Below are 19819 nucleotides of genomic sequence, written 5' to 3'. Positions count from 1 at the left end.
GGTCTGCCAAGCAACAAAACAATTACATCAGACACTTTGTCTTATTTAATAGCAACTGCCGTAGTTATGTCCAAATACGTACATACTTTCGCGCCTCTTCACTTCCCAAACTAAATGTTATTTTGGGGATTTTGGATGCAGGCTAAAAAGCCGTAGAACAATCACAAGTCAGCTTTACAGAACACGTCGGCGACAACGAGGAATGATGTCCAATATGGATGGGATTATAGAGGCCTGATGTCTGGTTTCCAAGGCTGTGTTTACTCTAGAGAGCAACAGAAAAAGAAACTGTTGGATTATTGTTTCCATTGGCCACGAGTAAATGACCCTACGGCGAGGGTCCAAAACGTCATATTATTTCAGGCCAGGTTTTCACTCCTAAAATATACAGAGAATAAACAAGGGCATGCAAGATTGATACGCTGCACTGGGGTGTAAATATTGAAAAGGTTTGGTGAATTCGTGATCAAGAAAGCACTTCTCCATATCTGATCTGAGGCATTTTTTCCTCTTTACGCCCCGCCGCGGGGAAGATGCGCCAAAACCATGCATCGCTGGTTTCTTTGTACAGCAACGGTCAGAAGCTTTACAAGGCGTTGAAACTGGAGCTACGGCAGGGAAACCTTAACCATAGGCCATCAATTATTCATGTGTATGGATGTTTTGACGTGTATGAGGGGTCTTAGGTAAGGCTAAAGCACCATTAGCCTACTACTGTATACAGTTCTCTGTACAAAAGGAGATTGATGGCCTTCTAGACGTCTATGACAGCCATGTTGACCACAGAGGAAAGCTCACCCCTCGATAAGTGACTGCAGCCACTTATCGTACAGTACAGTACAGTACAGTACAGTACAGTACAGTACCCGAGGGGATATGTATGGTATGTTTGCTCCTATACTGTACACTTGGACGGATCGTAAATCGGTTAAGTCGTGATGCAATTACAACCACGTAAACCCCCTATATACTTTGTTTACCAGAGACCCCCAGGGCTCTATAATGGCTCTACTGCTTCTTTTCCCACTACATTAAACCCCCTCGCCGATCTACAAGCTCACAACACTCCAGTACTGTACATGTGTGCCGCATTGTGAGCTTGGACGTCTGCTATTTTCGCTGATGAACGTTCGCCCCCCCAGAATAGGGATGCTAGGGTTCAAGTGCTTAACCCATTTTGGGCGGGAACCCCTTTTGGTGTTAGCATTATGTTATGCTTTAGCTATTGAAAAATAGCAGATCTACAAGCTCATAGGGCGCCAGCAGACCTACAAGCCGAGCTTGTAGGTCTGCTATTTTTGATGACTGACATAGAAACATAGCTTTTTTCAGAAAACTGTCAGCGTGTAGAAGACATTTATAGAATCTGATCTCAGGTCAGAATTTTAAAGGACTGCATCGATATACTCCACAGGATCTGCGTGACATGGTGAACTGTGGGAACACCAAGGGCTTCAGTGCACCGAGGTGTGCTGTCCGGCCTCCTTAGTCACACGAGTTCTTTGGCTAGAAGAATAGCCCTCAATAGCCCATTGTCTTTGCCCCTACAGTGTGGAACCTCAAACCGATATGTCAAAGGGTGGGAGGGGGTAGGTACTGTAGGGTTGGGAGCGGTTTCGAGATGAAGTCATCACTGCAGGAGAGCTGTTCGGCCAGACACCTTCATGTGGTCAGGGAACGCTTTCTAAATCCTGTTCCCTGACTCTCAGCACTGTAAATCGTTCGTCGACAGGTTGGCCTGCTGCACAAACGATAAAGGCAACAATGCTTTAGCCCAGCGTGGGTTCATGTGCGATAAGAACGAAAATGGGGGGGGGAAGTATGCTATATAGCGTTCCAATTTATTTGCTTAACTTAAATATACTGTTTGGGGGTTCATTTTGGTTTCCCTAATTCAACAATAACTTTAACTTGAAAGGAGAAGAAAGTCATTCAGCTGTGGCCACAAGTTCAACAAACATGGTGACACAGGATACAATCTAGATGTTAATTTACACATTATGAGCTCTAATGTAGAATAAAGTGACTAAACAGCTGGGTTCCCTGCTTCCATGTCACTGCCCTTTCCTGGACATAATAAATACTACAGCTCAAATGCACCCACTTATCAACTCTGTGTGTGTGTGTGTGTGTGTGTGTGTGTGTGTGTGTGTGTGTGTGTGTGTGTGTGTGTGTGTGTGTGTGTGTGTGTGTGTGTGTGTGTGTGTGAGAGAGAGAGAGAGACTGTGCTGCCTATCATGCCTATGTTTGTGCACTGCAGGTGCATGCAATATAAGCAATTAACTATAGGTGCAGAGCTGAAGTCCTGACTTGTTCAAAAGTTAAGATCTGATCATCTGAGAAAGTATATAACGTACTACAATAATTAATTTGTTTTTTATTATGTCTGAAAACACATGCTTATATCAAAAATGAAAGTCTAGAAATGTGTTTGCATTGGATGACAGTATGACACATATGGTTGAGGTGGATGCGAAGGGCGTCGTGGGGCAGGCGTGGACTATAAAGCCCGGGGTCCTCACTCAGTCGGAAAAGATTTACGACTGGACCCGAAACAGTGTTTGGAGTGAGAGAGCATCATCATACAGCTGTGTTGTTATCTCCCGCTTCGCCTGTTCTATCTAAAGTAAATATAAGGGACAAGGAAGGATTCGAGGAGAAGCGAGAGCGTGAGATCAGGCGAGAAAAGCCTATACGCTCCGTCGTACAGTGTGTCGCGCGTCAACTCAAAACAGAACCGATATACAAGCAAGCTAACAACGACGCGTTGTGTTTGTAGATCGGTTCTGTTTTGACAAGCGACATACCGTCATACGATTGAACATAAATAGGCTAAAAAGCTGACAAAAAAGAGAGACGTTTATGTTATTTTGGGTCAGACGCGCTCCTCCAAACACGATCAAGGGCGCGCGCGTGTCCCAAAGAATGGAGCGCTCCAAAGACGCACGGAGAATATTGAAAGAGTTCAGTTAAGCCTATAGACAGAGCTAGAAGCTGGAGTACATTATGAATAATTCTCAAATATTATTAAAGAAATAAAAATAAATGAAAACAGTTATTTTTATTTAAAAGATCAGTTGAGGCAAAAAGAAAAAAGACAAGCGAAGGAAGGAGGACGGTGTGGAGAGTTGCGTCTCTCTCTCTCTCTCTCGGAGCTGCAAAGTGGGCGGGGTCTATTGATGGACAGTGTCTCTAATGACACTAAACTCAAGTAGCCTATATATAAAGTGGGAGCGACGTCAAACATCCTTCATTGAGGATCGGTATGATGATGATGGTGGTGGTGGTGATGCTCCACGACTGAAGCGCGCGCACTGCACACACACACACACACGCGTGCAAAACGGTCCTCATCTCTGCAGCAAGAAGACCTTTTTCCCCCCTTCTGCATGACCGAAGAAGAAGCGCGAGGCTTGCTGCTGCGTCCCCACACCAAACAAAAACACTCAGCCGCCACGATGGATGGTCAACTTAAAAAAGACAGACGAATGAGTCATCTGTGGATATTGACGTTACTAGTGCTTATATTTGTGTAAAAAAAAGAAAAGAAAAAAACCCTCATCCTCACATCATTTTGGATAACAAGGTTGTTGTTGTTTTTCTTAAACTTTCTGGTTTTTCGGATTGTTTTTATTATTATTTTTTTTGGAGCTGCTGGATCTTGTCCTTTTACTCACAGGGTTTCGAAGAAGGATTATATTTATTATTTGCTTTTCAACGTTTCATCATCATCATCACTCTGGAATAGGAGCGTTGTTTGTGGAGGACGGACGGACAACTTGTTTTTCAAAGGATACGCACACAAGCTCTAAAGAATGGCCTTTTGGTTCACCTCTATCCTCGCAATTATTATAACATTATCTACTCAGGTAGCTATTTACAATTTTACATTTTACTTCATTTCTTTTTTCAATAACGGATAATAAATAATATATATTTTTAAAAAAATACACAAATAAACAAATATATATATTCATTCTCACGGATGTTGTTCTTTCATATATAGGTTCAGGGATCAGGTGTGTTCGAATTAGACCTTCATCATTTCCATAATAGCAGAGGTTTGCTGGCTAATGGACTCGCATGCAGCAGCAGCTCTGGCTCTGGCTGCAGGACTTTTTTCCAAGTGTGCTTGAAGAACTTCCAGACAGTGGTGTCTCCTGGAGACTGCATCTTCGGCAGAGTCACCACACCTGTCCTGGGCACGGACTCCTTCAGCATCACTCACGGCGGCAGGCTGCGTCTGCCGCTCAACTTTACGTGGCCGGTAAGTTAATTGTTGTTGTTGTTGTTGTTGCTGGCCTAAATTAACTATCATTACGAAATTCAGCCAGGCTAATACAAAAAAAAGCCCAGTAACTTTTATGAAGCCTATAGCTTGTTTTATGTTGCTTAGTTGGACTTGGAGTAATATAGTTTTTTTCCTCCACAGGGCGCGTTTTCATTAGTTATCGAAGCCTGGAAATCTGCTTTGGATCTACCTGGAGGTGAGCGCTATATATTGTATTACCGCTAGAGGGAGACATGCACTTTAGCTTGCGAGATGGTTGTTATTATTAATAATTAAAAAAAACAAATTATGTAGGATATCAATATATATCCTGATATTTGGGGACTTTATAGGCCATTTTTATTTGATTTCGTTTGATTGCATTTGTATTTGAGGTTATAAGTGTTCACAGTTCGTTGGATTCGTTGCGTGCCATGGAGCATTTCTTTTCAATCACATCTCCAACACAATTGCACTTCCCTTCGTTTATTTTCGGTGTGGGAAAGTGCACAGAGACGCGACTCACGCGAGTGACAATATGAGGCTCTTGCCAAAAAGTATATGACGGCCTCTTCCTGCATTTTACACCTCTTTGTTCGTCCATTTACACCAGACGTTTTGTTGTCATAAAGGAAGAGGATATTTCAATATATTCTATGGCTATTGTTAATTGATTCGCTGAATGAATGAATAGCTCGTTGACTGGCAAAAACGTCGAGAATGTAATAGCCCTGACTGTGTGGGGTTAGGTAACGCCGATTAATTGAATATGAAGGAGTCAGAAGGGCACCAAATGTCAATGGAAACAATTAAGCCACATGCTTTCTTGGGTTTTAAATCTATAGCAGCAGACCTTGTATTGAACTGTATAGCCTACTTTTGTTTTTTCTGCAAACTGTTGCTAAAGTATTCAATCAATCAATCAACCAACCAATCGCTTAATTGCGTTTTATATGTTCCATTCTCGCAGATATCTCCTCCTCCTCCTCCTCCAACCCAGAACTGTTGATAGGTTCTTTTTCCATCCAAAGAAAGTTGGAAATCGGACCCGAGTGGTCCCAGGACGAGCAGAGCGGCGCGCAGCATGGGACGGAGCTCAGGTACTCATACCGCTTCATCTGCAATGAACATTACTACGGGGACACTTGTTCCAAAATATGCTCTCCACGGGACGACCGATTTGGCCACTACACCTGCACTGCTGGCGGCCAGATAGCCTGTCTTCCAGGATGGAAGGGAAATTACTGCCAAGAACGTAAGCAAACACCGAGGAAAAGACGCCATATGGTGGCTTTTCCCTCCCTTTTGTTTTCTGATAAAAAGATCACAAGTTAAACTGAGCCACCACCACCACCCCTGAAATGTTTTTTCCCCCAAATGCACATCAACGTAGACCTAAGCCTATTTTGTTAATTAGCATAGGCCTGCATTTAATTATTTTTGTATTACGCATATCTGATTTATTATAGTAGGCCTAAACTTGAATTTGGACATAAACCCTGATTCTGAACACACTTTGAATTATACTTAGAATTTGATGCATTTTAGAGACTACTGTCTCTGTCTCCCTCTCTTTACATTGAGCCTCCATGTGCGCTTTAAAGGCGCGTGCGGGTAAACCTAATCCGGGGCGTCGTTGGTTCCTGAGAGCAGCACGCGCCGGGTTAATCGCGGCATTATCGTCCGCCACGCGCCGCTAAATTGCGGGCTCTATTGTTGCTTTGGGAGGGCAGCAGCTGCAAACAGGGTCCGAACTGCCCGCCGACAACAATGGGGCAGCTGTCCGCTTTTGAGAGCAAGCATCTGCTCCAGACTAACCAGCCGTTTAACTCTGGCCTTGTAACCATGCAAAATCAATGTCACATACAGGCCAAAACAGGCCGGGGCAAATTAGAGCTTTCTATTGAAATGGCCAGGTAACAGGTTTTTTATTTTGTGGAGCAGGGCGTTCAGAAGGTGACAAATGCCAAATTAGAAGCTTATTATAACAAATTGGCATGGCTTAGCCTATATGAGACTTTGCAAGCAGCTTTACTAACAAATCTTTGAATTGTCCTTCTGTTTTGCAGCTATTTGTCTTGAGGGGTGCAGTGAAAGGAATGGAAATTGCACATTACCAGGGGAGTGCAAGTGAGTTTGCAAGTTATTATTATTATTATTATCATTATTATTATTATGACACTAATTAGCCTATACATAAATCTCTCTCTCTACACTACAGTCTATCACACGCACTCACTCACTCTGTCTGACCTGTAAGTCTTGCTCTTGCTACAGTGGGTAGTAGAAGGTCAGTGGTAATGTGACTACTGTGTGTATGTGAACACACAGTGACTGACGGTGCATTGTTTGTGTGTGACACACAGATGCAGAGAGGGCTGGCAGGGTCCCTTTTGTGACGTGTGTAAACGCCACCCGTCCTGTAAGCACGGCACCTGTGCGGAGCCGTGGCAGTGCACCTGCAACGAGGGCTGGGGAGGCCTGTTCTGTGACCAAGGTCAGTCTGCAACTCCTGGAAACAATGGAACCTGAATTACGATTATGGTGCTGTATATCACCACAGAGAGGAGATACAGTAAATACTTCATATCGCTGCATGTTGTCGGGCAGAAACCTCGCTCCAAATTTAAACTTTTTGTGTTTTTTCGTAATGTCCTATTTTATTATACTACAGTTTTGGACAAATGAGGTTTCCACCCGACAGAGACGATATGACAACCACAATGTACAGACAAAATATTAAAAACGATGTTCCTAATTCCTAATTATTCTAAATCCCCCCCATTGATTATGTCCAGATTTGAATTACTGCACGCACCACAAGCCCTGCTTCAACGGGGCCACATGTATGAACACGGGCCAGGGGAGCTACACGTGCACCTGCCTGCCGGGCTTCAGCGGGGTCAACTGCAACTCGGAGGTCAGGGAGTGTGACAGTCAGCCCTGTCTGAACGGAGGCCAGTGCCTGGTGAGTCCGGAAGTCTCTCTCTCTCCTTTCCCACAACACAAGCTTTCCTGTTTTTGTTTTCGCCTCGGTCTATCTGCTAGCCCAGGAGGATGCTACCGATTGCAGAGTCGCTGGCTGACCCAGTTCACAGACCCTTTACTGTAAATAGAATTCACGCTGAGAATAGGAGAATAGACAATTAATTGCACTATTGCAACTCTGACAGAGGGGGAGCTCTCTACCGTACCTATGCTACAGTAGTAACCTATAGTAGTAGTTTCCTGCAACGGAGCTCGCTGATTGTCTTAATATCTCTTTGCCTGCAGGACTCCGAGGATGGCTATGGGTGTAAATGCCCAAATGGGTTCGAAGGGAGACACTGCGAGACCAGGATGCTGACCTGCGCGGCAGACAAACCCTGCTTCCACGACGGGATATGCAGAGAGCGAGACAACGGGCGTAGCTACATGTGCGAGTGCCTGCCGGGCTACACCGGACTCAACTGTGAGAAGAAAGTGGACAAATGCACCTCTCTACAATGCACCAATGGTAAATCTATTATTCTCTGACTGTGCATCATATATTTTCACAACACACGTGTGATAATATCAACAGTGATGGAAGGAGGTAGGGCCCGCACACCATCTTTAGGCAAAATAATTCATCAGGTCAGTATCTGAAGATGAAGATCGAAACATTGTCCTACAATAAAGTAATTCCTTAAATGCCTAAAGATGGTGTGTGGGCCTTACCGCCTTCCATGATTGCCTCATTGGCCCTGCACCCACTGACACTGTCGATGTGAGTGTAAATATGTAGGTATGCTCCAGGACCATAATATCAACAGTGAGCCTTAACAATGTTTTGTATTGTGCAGGTGGACACTGCATGGTGCTTGGTAACCTCCGATTCTGCAGCTGTCGCTCGGGCTTCCGAGGGCTCCGCTGTGAGATCAACATCAACGAGTGTGCCATGAACCCCTGTGCCAACGGGGCCACCTGCTTGGATCGCATCAACGACTACACCTGCACCTGCCCCCCGGGCTTCGCCGGCCGCAACTGCGACAAACACACAGACCGCTGCGCCGCTCAGCTGTGCCTGAACGGGGGGACCTGCATCATCGGCGCCAAAGGCCAGCCTGCCTGCCTCTGCCTGGCACACTACGGCGGAGCCCAGTGCCAGTCGTATGACGTGGCCCTGGACGTCACGCCCAGCCCAAACAAGAGCTGGGTGCCCGGGGAGAGCCTGAGCTGGGTGGCCGTGAGCATGGGCGTGGTTCTGGTGGTGGTTCTGGTGCTGCTCTGCATGATGGCCGTGGGCCTCCGTCACGTCAGAAAGCAGAGGAGCAGGGAGCGGGCCACGGACACTATGAACAACATCTCCAAGGCGGACTTCCAGAAGGAGAACCTCATCTCCACGCTAGAACTGAAGAACACCAATAAAAAGATAGACCTTGAAGTGGACTGTGCCCGGGAAAAGTCCAACCACAAACACGTCAACCATTGCCACCTGGACTACAAAACCTCCAACGGGTACAAGGACGAACTGTCCCTCGTGGACAAAGACGAAAACTGTGAAAAGACAATAGAAGGAAAAATTCCACTGAATAGAATGTACAGGTGAGTGCAGTACACATGAAAGAGTTGTTATGAAGAGTTTTAGTGAATTGTCATTTTAACTACATGAACCCTAGCATTGCTATTTTGGGAGTGAACCTTTGGTGGAATTAGAAGATCTACGAGCTCACAACATGCCACAACACGTTGCATTGTGACCTTGTACATCAGCTCTTTTTGTGAATAGATTTGGTGTAGAGGGAAATGAGGGAGCCCCCAGATAGATGCGACTGATCAGCATAATACAGTAGGGTTTAAGGGTGGTTACCAAGATCCCAAGATGAACGTGTTTTGGTCAACAGATAACAGCATTGATTTTGTGCATATTACTAACGTCTACTTGTTCTTCACAGAGAAAGGCCAGAGTGCAGAATATCAACAATATGTTCTTCAAGAGACTCAATGTACCAGTCTGTGTTTGTTATAACAGAAGCGAAAAACGAATGCATCATAGCAACTGAGGTAAAACATTGAATTGATGATTTTCCTGTAGATCTCTAACCATTAATCATTCACTAAATGGACCATAACCTTTCAGATCAATAATCAGATTTCTCTCTTTCTTTTTTCTTTGTCTTTCAGGTATAATACATGGAAGATATTAGTCGTTCTGTACAGTGGATATCTTCTGGACTGTTTACAAGTGTAGAAAGCCTGGGATTTATTTAAATGCAACTTGCTGCTCTTGAAAACTTGATAACTGGATGGAGCCGGTGTGCTCTTTGAATGCAATAGAACTCAAGCTACCAATTCTTCTTAGAATGTAAAGACTGAAAAGACAGTGGGAAATAATAAGCGAGTGAGTCTGACTTTTGGACACGACTTTTTAATGTTTTTAGATTCAGGTCGTTATCTGGACTACCCAAGGTCGTTCGAGGGCAACAGGCCTAATTATTTATGCCAGCATGTTGATTAGTAGAAGAAGACTATCTGGATGTACTCCTCTCCACCTTCTTGTGATAATCAGCAATCAACCAATCAAATTACTGCCAGCAAGCCTGTGGGAGGAGCCAGCATTTTTCCATTTTCTGGGACTTGGCTATGCAAGCAAAAATGAGCATTGTGCTAAAAAAAAGAAAGGGGAAAAAAGTGATTTAAACTACTGAAAACGGTTCATTTTTGAAGATATTTTGAGGCATGTCAGTTTTGTAAATGTAATCTTTTTGATAAAGAATGTATGCAGCCCAGATCACCAAGCCTTATATATGAGTTTCAGAGCAACGTTATGCCCTGCCTCATCTTGATTCCTGTGCACAGTACAGCAAAAGTGGACGTGAAATAGAAATCAATTTATTGCAATATGGTGCAACACTGGGGAAACTCAAGATAAGGCAACATGTTACCTTATGCAAGATCACCCATAATTAAAGACAAAGAACACATGAAGTGACTATCGTACCAAGGACGCCTTCTATTGAAAGTAGTGAACCAATAATGTTGTGTAAGATTAGTATTTCATTAGTTATTTAATATTATGAAGCACTGATCTTTCTTTTTTTTCTATGTTTTATAAGATTATTTTGTATATAATGTATATTTATATGTTACGATTAGAAGTATGATTATGAAGAGTACATCTGCGTTTAAGTTTATGCCCCAGAAAGTTGAATTTATTTTTTAAATGTTGTTGGTGTTGCTTTTTTTTTAAGAAGAAGAAAAAAGATGAATACATATCTGGTACACTGTTGTTTGTTGGTCTTATTGAATTGTTGAGTGTAAGTGGTCAAATAGAGGTCCTAATTCAGCTAAATGTTTAAATCATTTAGAATCTTTATTTGAAGTGTGTCATCTGGTGTGCTAGAATAAACATAACAAGGATCACAATTGATGTCACAATAGTGGAAGTGTTGCAGATTAATGGAGGCCCTTGAACTGCAAAACCTTGCTGTTTACAAAATGTTATTTTCATTTATTTTTCAAAGAATTTCTAAATTTGCCCATGTGTAGCCTAAGTTCACAACGTATCACACGGTGCTGTGTTGTGAACTTATTCAGACTTTTGCTAATATATATATATATATGGCTATGGATAATTTATCCATCATCGCACGATCCTTTCGCTGAATATTTTTTCCCGTTTTACGGGAAACGGGAAGAAATCAAAAAGGCCCTGCTATGATTAATGTCAGGGTCCAATAAAACTACAGACTACGCTTCCAGTTGTTTGTGATGTCAGTATCTTAACCTTGGTATAGTTTTATTCTAGCTGGTGTGGAAGTGGCTTCAGTATGATGGCCTTGTAGCAGTTCTAATGAATCCATATCTATGGCCGTGGCAGGCATGTGCCAGTGGGATGTCAAATCAATGTGCTCACAATCATTCAGTGGACAGTACTGTAATTGGCAGCAATGTAAAAAAAAAAAGGGAATTGCTCAGACAAAAAGATATATATATTAAAAAAAAGACCTGTATGTGAATATGAATTGATTATTCGTGGTTTTCTTTTTTCCCCCCTTAATTCTACCTTTTGGGCACCCATAACCTAGGTCAACCCAAGGCTTGTTCCAGGTAAGAGCAGGCTTGAGTGATGGATTCACAGTATTGTGGATAACCAAGCGCTAACACACACACACACAAACACACGCACGCACGCACACACACACACACACACACACACACACACACGTATGCACGCACGCACACACACACACACACACACACACACACACACACACACACACAATAATACAAGACATGGGCTCAGTTTCATGATCAGTTTCATCTGCTGCCTCATGGGTGATGGCGTACAATAAAGACAATCAGGAAAATCCCCTGCAACATGATAGTATAGATACCAGTGTAATAGTTTCCAAAATGTGACGCTAAATCCAACAGTAATCTTTGCCAGCCTTTGCCAGAACCTTTTTTTCATACATTCACTGCAATAACATGTTTTTCCTTGCAGCATATTAAGTGATAATTCAGTATAGTCTCTTATTGTTTGTGTTGTTGGGGGGGCCACTGACTGGGTCCGTCTCCTGTTCCAAAACTAATATTCTTTTAAGATTCAGACACTAGACGAGTATCTTTGCAGTATACAGCATGACCAAAGACAGTGAGTTAGCCTACATAGAGTAGTACCCACAACCACAAATGTATGTCTTTTGGGTGAAAACATTGGGTAAAAGAAAGTCTACGATTGAGGGATATTATGCATTCAGTGTATAATCTTAAACTGTATTGCTTTGGCACGACGGCAAACTGAAATTGATTTCCCGTGTCTCCAGATATATATCTGTTCTTTGTCATCGGTTGTTGTGACAGATAGATTCTACTCCCATGCTCCCTGTAAAGTAGTGTAAGGCGTGTATACTCTATATAGTATAGCTTCATAAAACTAAATACATGGACATTGGACAGATCTTCTTCCCAGCTGTTCAGGATTGTCCATTAACGATATTTTGATGTTGCATATGGTTCATCATAGGTTCATATCAGTTCAGGATTTTAGGATTTGTAGTGTGTCTCCATCTAGATATTACACTGGCCCAGGGCTCAGTTACTGGACGACTTAACAAATATCAGGAAGAAGTACTCACATGTTTTACTTAAGTAAAAGTATCAATACTGCAATGTAGAAATAATCGAAAGTAAAAGTCCGGAGTTAAAATTTTAACTTGAGTAAAAGTATAAAAGTATTGGTATCAAAATGTACTTATCTACTTAAAGACTGAGATTTGTCTTGCAACCCAGCAAGATGGAGAAGAGTCGTCGATGGCCTATGCTCCACTGGGAGCGATGGGCCTAAGTAAACTTGTATGACAGTTTGTGAACATACACTAAAAGCGTTTTAGCCCATCAAAAAGAAACAAATGCATTAGACTATAACCCCACGCCACGTGAGAATGAGCGTACAGTATGTACTGTACGTTCAGAGCATACAAACTGGTCCCATGCAGCAGAGTCCATCCACTGAAACGTTACTGTTTAGTCTGTTACTATCAGCACAAAGGACCACCTCAACACAGACTCTGCCATAGCAAATCAGGTCGCTACTTAAAATAGCCTTGGATATATAATAGATGTCTTCCTTTTTTTCACTGATCCTGCCAAAGCACACCCCTGTGCCTACACACAAGTGCTTTCTCTATCTCATACACACACACACACGCACACACACACACACACACACACACACACACACACACACACACACACACACACACACACACACACACACACACACACACACACACTGTCCTTGAACCTTCTCAACACAATGCATTTGCATTGTGTTGAAATGCGTCCTGTTTGTGGACATAAACTAATTGTGAATGCTGACTTGTAATATTCTTGTTCACTATCAAGCATGTTTTCCCATAGCCTGCATTGGTCTCAAAGACTGCTTAATCTTTGATGACAGTTTTGACTGAGTGTTGGGTGTTTCATCAAATAGCAAAGCAATGTCTTTAACAAACACTTGGGGGCAGTAAGATGCATGTTAGGGACTTAATAAAGTAGCTCATAATATAAAAGATATGGCTACATGCTTATGTGAATGATGTCAAGTCGGTCATACACATGAGGTGTATCCTTTACTTAATTGACCTCTTGATCATAGGGGATATTGCTTATTAGCCTAGAATATGGTAGGTAACTAATAGGTAGGCCTATGTTACATAGGGCCATATAATTATAGAGGGGTATGCACATGCTTAAAGTGAATGGCAAAGTGAGTTTAACGTTGTTTAACATTGTTTAATACAATCAGATAGGACTTTAATGTTTGGATGTATGGGCCGTCAAGGCCAAAAACTGTAGCGTCGGGGTATGATGATGATGTCACGCGCAATACCCTCTAAACTGTGTTTTTTTTTGTTTGTTTGCTTGTTTGTTTAAGCAGTTATGATGAGCCCTCATTCACATATCTCAAACACAGATCAAACAAATGTTTGGTCGTTTTTTTGTTCATTTTTTAGGCCACCACAATGCTTTTCCAATGGGAGTCACATGGTTTGTTGACCAAACATTTTTGGAGCCACCAGCAATCAGCAAACAAACACAAATGTTTGGTCAAACCACGTGACTCCCATTGGAAAAGCATTGTGGTGGCCAAAAAAAACAAAAAAACTACCAAACATTTGTTTGATGGTGTTTTATACGTGTGAATTACACAAGTTTATCAGGTGTTACAGACAGTCACAGACACACTCAATTAGAATGTGGACACTTAATGAGCTTTTGAAAACCTACAGCTAACTACATGTCTCTATTTCTAGGTAATCTGATTAGCCACTCACTGCTTGTTCTTGACATGGTAGGATATATAGGGGAGGCCTCTGCAAACCTATAAATAGAAGGCTGTGTTCTTGGGCCTGGGCCGTGGCTCAGCGGTCCAGGCACCTTGGCTGGTAATTCAGTCTGGCAGTGTGCCACGGGTTCGACTCCAGATCCCAACAGCCTTTAGGCCTATACTGCATGTCACCCCCCCATTTCTCTCCCTATTTCCTGTCAGCCTACTGTCTGTCCCTCTATAAAAAATATAAAATAAAGGCATAACCCACAAAAAAAAAAGAAAATAAATAAGTCTGTGTTCTCTGCTGAGTGCTGACTATACAAAAATCAGTAAATCACTAACGATCAGGGAACATACAGTACCTGCATGTTTTTGACACTGTGATGAACTGTCATGAGCACATTCTGAAGTTAATCTTTGAAGATATCATAATGAACAATAAGCTAAAGAACCTTAAACACATCAACCAGACTTTATCGATTGCTATTTCATCTGGCCCATTAGGAAGCATTTTTTGTTTCATTGGATAAAAGTCTTGTTGTTGTGGCCTGGCATGAAGAAAGAAAGAACGCAGCAACAGCTGAATTTTTATGCATATGTTTTTGTGTTATTTGATCTGATCCCACCAGTTATCATCCCACCCCTCTGTGGGTATGTGACAGCTATTGGCTAACGACGCCCTCACGTCTTGGAGAGGGGTGGGGTGTTCTCTCTGAAAAGTGTAATACTCCTAGGTCGAACCTGATTGGTTTTTAGGATTGTCTGAGACAACCCCTTCCGTGATATCATTGGTCGGGAACGTCCTGTTCTGAACAACAAACGCACGTGTGTGAACTTTACAGTTACAGTTATAGATACCGGTAGCCACTAGCCAGCAGAGAAGTTAACAACTTAACATATTGGTCTGTCTATCGATGAATCAGGGCGTTTTTTTAGCTATAACAGAGCTATGAGTCGGACTCATTACTGAAATGTATTCAAGTTTTTGATTCAATCAATCAAAAAGGCCTGGTAAAGTCATCATTGGGATGCAAATGATAGAAATAACATCACGGTGACATCGAAGGGCAGCCAGTCACTTGATATAAACTCGTTTTTGTGTCGTTCTTGCAAGAAGTCACGTCCAGATAAGAGACTTTACAATGAAACTGGAGGACATTACGCTAGAGAGGACCTTGTGGATATTTGGATATGGTTCCCTAGTGTGGAAACCAGACTTCAAATACAAAAGGAGCAACATCGGCTATATTAAAGGATATAAACGGCGCTTTTGGCACGGGGATGATTTCCATAGAGGAGACAAAGAAAGGGTATGTCCTCTTATTTACTCTCGTGGAAATATCATTTACAAGCTTCTCTGATTTATAAGTTATGTGTTTCTGATAGCTACAGTGTTTTGCAAAGGTAGAAAATTGTAATATGTAGGGAGGCCTACTGCCTAGAAACACTTTAAACAGATGTCAAGTCAGCATCATACAGAAGCTTTGTGGGAGATTATTGGCTAAACCTGTGATAATCAATTCAGTTTCCATGTATATTCTTTAATGTTACCAAACATTAACTGGAGTGCAGCAAACAAATTGTATTACTTTTTTGTTTACTGTCTACTGCTACACCTAACTAGAGCTGATATCCATTTTGGATAATGAGATTTAACATTTTTGATGTCATATCTGTGTGATACATGGAAACTGTTGTCATCTCCTTCTAATAGTGTTTACTTTATAGAATATGCATTATATGCAATGTGCTGAATGCTGACTAATGTTGGTCCACCTGACTGTATGTTTACTGTTTTATGCTTCTCCCCTACAGCCTGGCAGAGTTGTCACCCTACTTGAAGATCATGACGTAAGTGTGTCCTTGTTTTGACGTTAATCATCATTTTTCGACTCTATTTGGATGTTGCTGTATATTACAGTCCATGTTCTTATGATATATGGTTTACATTACACTTGAATGTTGAACATATCAACAGGGAAAGCTATCAGTCTGTCTGGAATGATTTACATGCAACAACATACTAATGGTAGTGTCAGCAGCCTCAAAGTGAAAACAGAATATGCACCCAGAGCTTAGATTATTCATGCACCGCTCGTAATAAACCCTATATAATTCGCTGACAGTGGTCTGTACTTCACCCCCTCCCTTTTCCTCCCTCTACACCAAATCTCTATATAATAACGCAAGCTTGTAGCTCAAATATTTTTTGCTGAATGTTTGCCCAATACGGTTCATGTGTGGTTTATACTGCTGCATATATCCTTTCCATTTTATTTTGGAGATCCATGCCCCACCCGGCTATGCAATACCCGTTGTACCCGACCTGTGTCACAATATATGGGAGAGACGTGGTGCATTTATAGATAGATGTTTGCCTACTATAACATGCAACATCCTACAACAGGGAAGCTAGGGTTCATGTGGTTAAAGCAGACTTTCTCCAGTGATGGACAAAACATAACAAAGGTTATGTTCAGTGGTAAAGAAAGCGTTCTCAATAAATTATGCGAAATTGCATCTTGCGTCTTGCATTATCGTTTAATTTGTTTCTGTGTTGAGAAAAATAGAGCCCGCACTCCAGCTACATGGAAAATAACCATAAATGCTTGACAACGTTAAGCTTGACAACGTTATGACCCTCGAAGCTATCTTCTTCAGGTCAATATTGACTTTGTACCTTATTTGCCAACAAAGGCGATTCCTTAGCTGGTGTGCAGGCTCTACTTTTCTCAACGTTAGCCTTATTGGCCCAGCACCGATAGACAGTCGATGTGCTTATATTGAAGTTACATGCTGTGCTCTGTTATCCCCACCACCATGCAGGCCTGCACCTGGGGAGTGGCCTACGAGGTGACCGGCTCCCAGATTGAACAGTGCCTGGGGTACCTGAACGTGAGAGAGGTGGTGCTGGGTGGCTACATGACAAAGATGGTGGAGTTCGTCCCCAGAGAGAAGGGCCAGGGCAAGCTGCTGGCCCTCGTCTACATCGCTACCTCAGACAACCCCATCTACCTCGGCCCCGCCTCGGACACGGACATCGCAGCGCAAATTGCCATCTGCAGGGGCAACACGGGACACAACATCGAGTACCTCCTTCGCCTGGCCGAGTTCATGAGGCTGTACTGCCCCGGGGTAGAGGACGACCACCTCTTCTCTATAGAGGCAGCCGCCCTGCAACTTGTTCTGAACTAGGCCTGCAGGGCGATATGGACGAAATGAAATATCACAGTATTTCTGACCATGATCGTGATGATGTCAAACACTTTTCCAAACATTTTCAAAATAACAGAAATAGACGATTTACTGTACAAGCTCACATGCTTGTGAGCTTGTAGAGCGGTTATTTTCACTACTTTTGAAAAAAAGTTAAAGTAACACTTTTTCCATATAACAGTTTTGCGATGTGCAAAACTTCTGAACGAACAGACATCACACGGTGGTGACCACTGTGTGATAGACTGATAATGCTTGCCACTGGCATCTGCAACGGGGATTTGAACGCACTCCTTATCAGGAAGGTCGTACCGGTACAAGTCATCGCTTGTGTACGTCGTTATGTCATGTAATCCTGTGTGCTGAGAGTGCATTTGTATCACGTTGTCCAACCCAGGTTGATCCGCTCCTGCGCTGAATGTCAAGGTTTTCACTGGGTTGTGTGGCAGTGAGGCAAGCTGTCTAGAAGTGAGTCTGTCTGTCTGTGAGTCAGTCAGATCAGTGCACGCTGAATCCAGTATGTTTTATATTATTTATCTTTCATTTAATGAAAGTCAGTGGTGTTGATATCAGGACGAAACCTTGCCCAAATATGGAGTCATATAAGGCATAGGTATGTCATATGTGCTTACCATTTATGTCATTGACTGGCCACATGAAGTCCAAAATCCACAGAGAGATGGGAAAGGCAGGAGATTGCCCGCAGAAAATAGCCCAGAGACATATTTATTTATATGGTACGCAATCTTACCAGGTTAGCCACCAGCGTGCCTCAGGCTTGGAGCACAGTCAGGTAGTCACTACCAGAACATTGTATCTCCCCTCATTACTGTACGCTATATTTACTCGTATGTAAGAAAGTGTGAAATATTACAGAGACACAAAAATAGTCACTCACTACACGTGCTTTGTGAAAACAGGAAAAAGTGACTTAAATGCACAGCACACTGATGTTTCCTTTTATTTTCTACAACTTTACCTTTTAATGGATGTGGGGAACTTATTTGTAAATATTATTTATGCATTATTTTCTTTATAAATAATAAATAAATATTTTAATAAAAACATCTTTGGTAGTGTTCAGTTTTGTCTGAAGGTACGCTTCCTGACCGGGGCCCCCCAGAGGTCTGTACTTGGTCCCCTCCTTGTTTCTCTAATTCCCTCTACACACTCAATTTCCGCAATTTCGCAATTTCCAATATCCGCAATTTCAGCAATTTCCAATTTCTGCAATTTCCGCAATTTCCAATTTCAGCAATTTCCGCAATTTCCAATTTCCGCAATTTCCACAATTTCCAATTTCCGCAATTTGCAATTTCCGCAATTTCCAATTTCCGTAATTTCCGCAATTTCCACAATTTCCACAATTTCCAATTTCCGCAATTTCGCAATTTCCTCAATATGCAATTTCCGAAATTTTGAAAAAAAAAAAGTTATCCTCATTTCTCATCATCACTCTTCATTTTCATTGAAAATTCACTCCAGAATATGTGGTTAAAATATACCTTTTTGCATCACTGATTTGGGATAGTGTTTGCATTTTAGGCCTACACGTCCAAGTATCTCCCTTAGCTGTTTTCAGATCCTAAATATAGCCTACTGTATGTTCTCTGCATGAGTGTTCACTCATGTACAAACATGTCTGCCTCATGCTCACATACAGTAGTATCACATGGCCAAGCAGTGGGCAGTTGTAAAACTTAATGTGTTGCAAGCTCTCAACTCTCGAAATTGGTGGAAGTACACAGCAAAGCATTAATGTAACCTGACAGTGTAAACTTCTGTCTGGATTTTGCTGATGAATAACTTAAGTGTTACATTTTTGTTCACTAAAAATGGTATATGGACATATATGTTCTGTGACTTCAACCTTTTAACTGTCAGGCATCATTAACTCAACATTATATAACAAAGCCAGGTTTGTACAAGTCTATTGGTGGAGGAAGTATCCTATCTTGTTTATTACAGTGCATCCAGTCAGTCACAGAAATTATAAATAAATACACCCCATGCTTTCATACCCGGTACATTTTGTTCTGAGAATACTTTCTGCACTCAGATGAGAAGTGGACTGAGGCACTATAGTAGACGAGCTGGAGGGGCGAAAGGAGGGTGTGGGGGGGGGGGGGGGGGGGGGGGCTGGGGGCTGGGGGGGGTTCCACGTCTGAGAATTGATCACGTTGCAGAAACATGTGCACGTGCCTGGGTGAAAAGCACTTTCAAGCCCAGGAGCACACACACTTTTTAGAGGAACCCTATGACTCCAGATTCCTCGAATCCAAAACAAAACTAGGTGAAAGGTTTTTGTAGTTATGAAAACACTGCAAGAAAACACTACATATTACTGAGGAATGTGAGTGTGCTCAAATTATACTGAAATTACAGATATATAAAGTCAAGTCCACAAAGCACATTATGTGGTGTGACCTGAATCTATTAATTTGTGTCAGTACATGATTTAGAGCCTGTTGATATGTGTAGCAGTTGCACAGCCTGTGGTTTCAACAGCCACCTAAATGACAATTGAAGCACAA

The 19819-nt window shown here is 42.3% G+C and overlaps 2 protein-coding genes across 2 annotated transcripts; both read left to right on the top strand.

Moving 5' to 3' along the window:
* The first annotated feature begins 3118 nt into the window (after positions 1-3118).
* Positions 3119-11256, top strand: LOC308330059 (delta-like protein 4). Its single transcript, XM_080784703.1, has 11 exons — positions 3119-3869; positions 4007-4267; positions 4433-4487; positions 5241-5525; positions 6340-6400; positions 6637-6767; positions 7069-7238; positions 7544-7766; positions 8095-8836; positions 9187-9295; positions 9416-11256. Exons 1-11 carry the CDS (start codon positions 3816-3818, stop codon positions 9419-9421), a joined length of 2097 nt encoding a protein of 698 aa, XP_080640829.1. The 5' UTR covers positions 3119-3815; the 3' UTR covers positions 9422-11256.
* Positions 11257-14941: 3685 nt separating this feature from the next.
* LOC308329019 (glutathione-specific gamma-glutamylcyclotransferase 1-like) lies at positions 14942-18289 on the top strand. Its single transcript, XM_080783176.1, has 3 exons — positions 14942-15379; positions 15885-15920; positions 16896-18289. The coding sequence occupies exons 1-3, from the start codon at positions 15212-15214 to the stop codon at positions 17262-17264; spliced, it is 573 nt and encodes a 190-aa protein (XP_080639302.1). The 5' UTR covers positions 14942-15211; the 3' UTR covers positions 17265-18289.
* Positions 18290-19819: the final 1530 nt, after the last annotated feature.

The sequence above is a fragment of the Protomyctophum bolini genome, assembly GCF_963924005.1.
Source record: "Protomyctophum bolini genome assembly, chromosome: 15".
Classification (NCBI taxonomy): domain Eukaryota; kingdom Metazoa; phylum Chordata; class Actinopteri; order Myctophiformes; family Myctophidae; genus Protomyctophum; species Protomyctophum bolini.
The sequence above is the reverse complement of the archived record's forward strand: the minus strand, read 5'-3'. Positions and strand labels throughout refer to the sequence as shown.

What these genes read in the sequence shown, in the direction of transcription:
- LOC308330059 (XM_080784703.1), top strand. Translation starts at nt 3,816, where the DNA reads ATGGCCTTTTGGTTCACCTCTATCCTCGCAATTATTATAACATTATCT. An exon ending in TGCTTTGGATCTACCTGGAG is followed by an intron (nt 4,488 to 5,240) that starts GTGAGCGCTATA and finishes CCATTCTCGCAG; the next exon opens with ATATCTCCTCCTCCTCCTCC. An exon ending in GGGAAATTACTGCCAAGAAC is followed by an intron (nt 5,526 to 6,339) that starts GTAAGCAAACAC and finishes TCTGTTTTGCAG; the next exon opens with CTATTTGTCTTGAGGGGTGC.
- LOC308329019 (XM_080783176.1), top strand. Translation starts at nt 15,212, where the DNA reads ATGAAACTGGAGGACATTACGCTAGAGAGGACCTTGTGGATATTTGGA. An exon ending in ATAGAGGAGACAAAGAAAGG is followed by an intron (nt 15,380 to 15,884) that starts GTATGTCCTCTT and finishes TCTCCCCTACAG; the next exon opens with CCTGGCAGAGTTGTCACCCT. An exon ending in CCCTACTTGAAGATCATGAC is followed by an intron (nt 15,921 to 16,895) that starts GTAAGTGTGTCC and finishes ACCACCATGCAG; the next exon opens with GCCTGCACCTGGGGAGTGGC.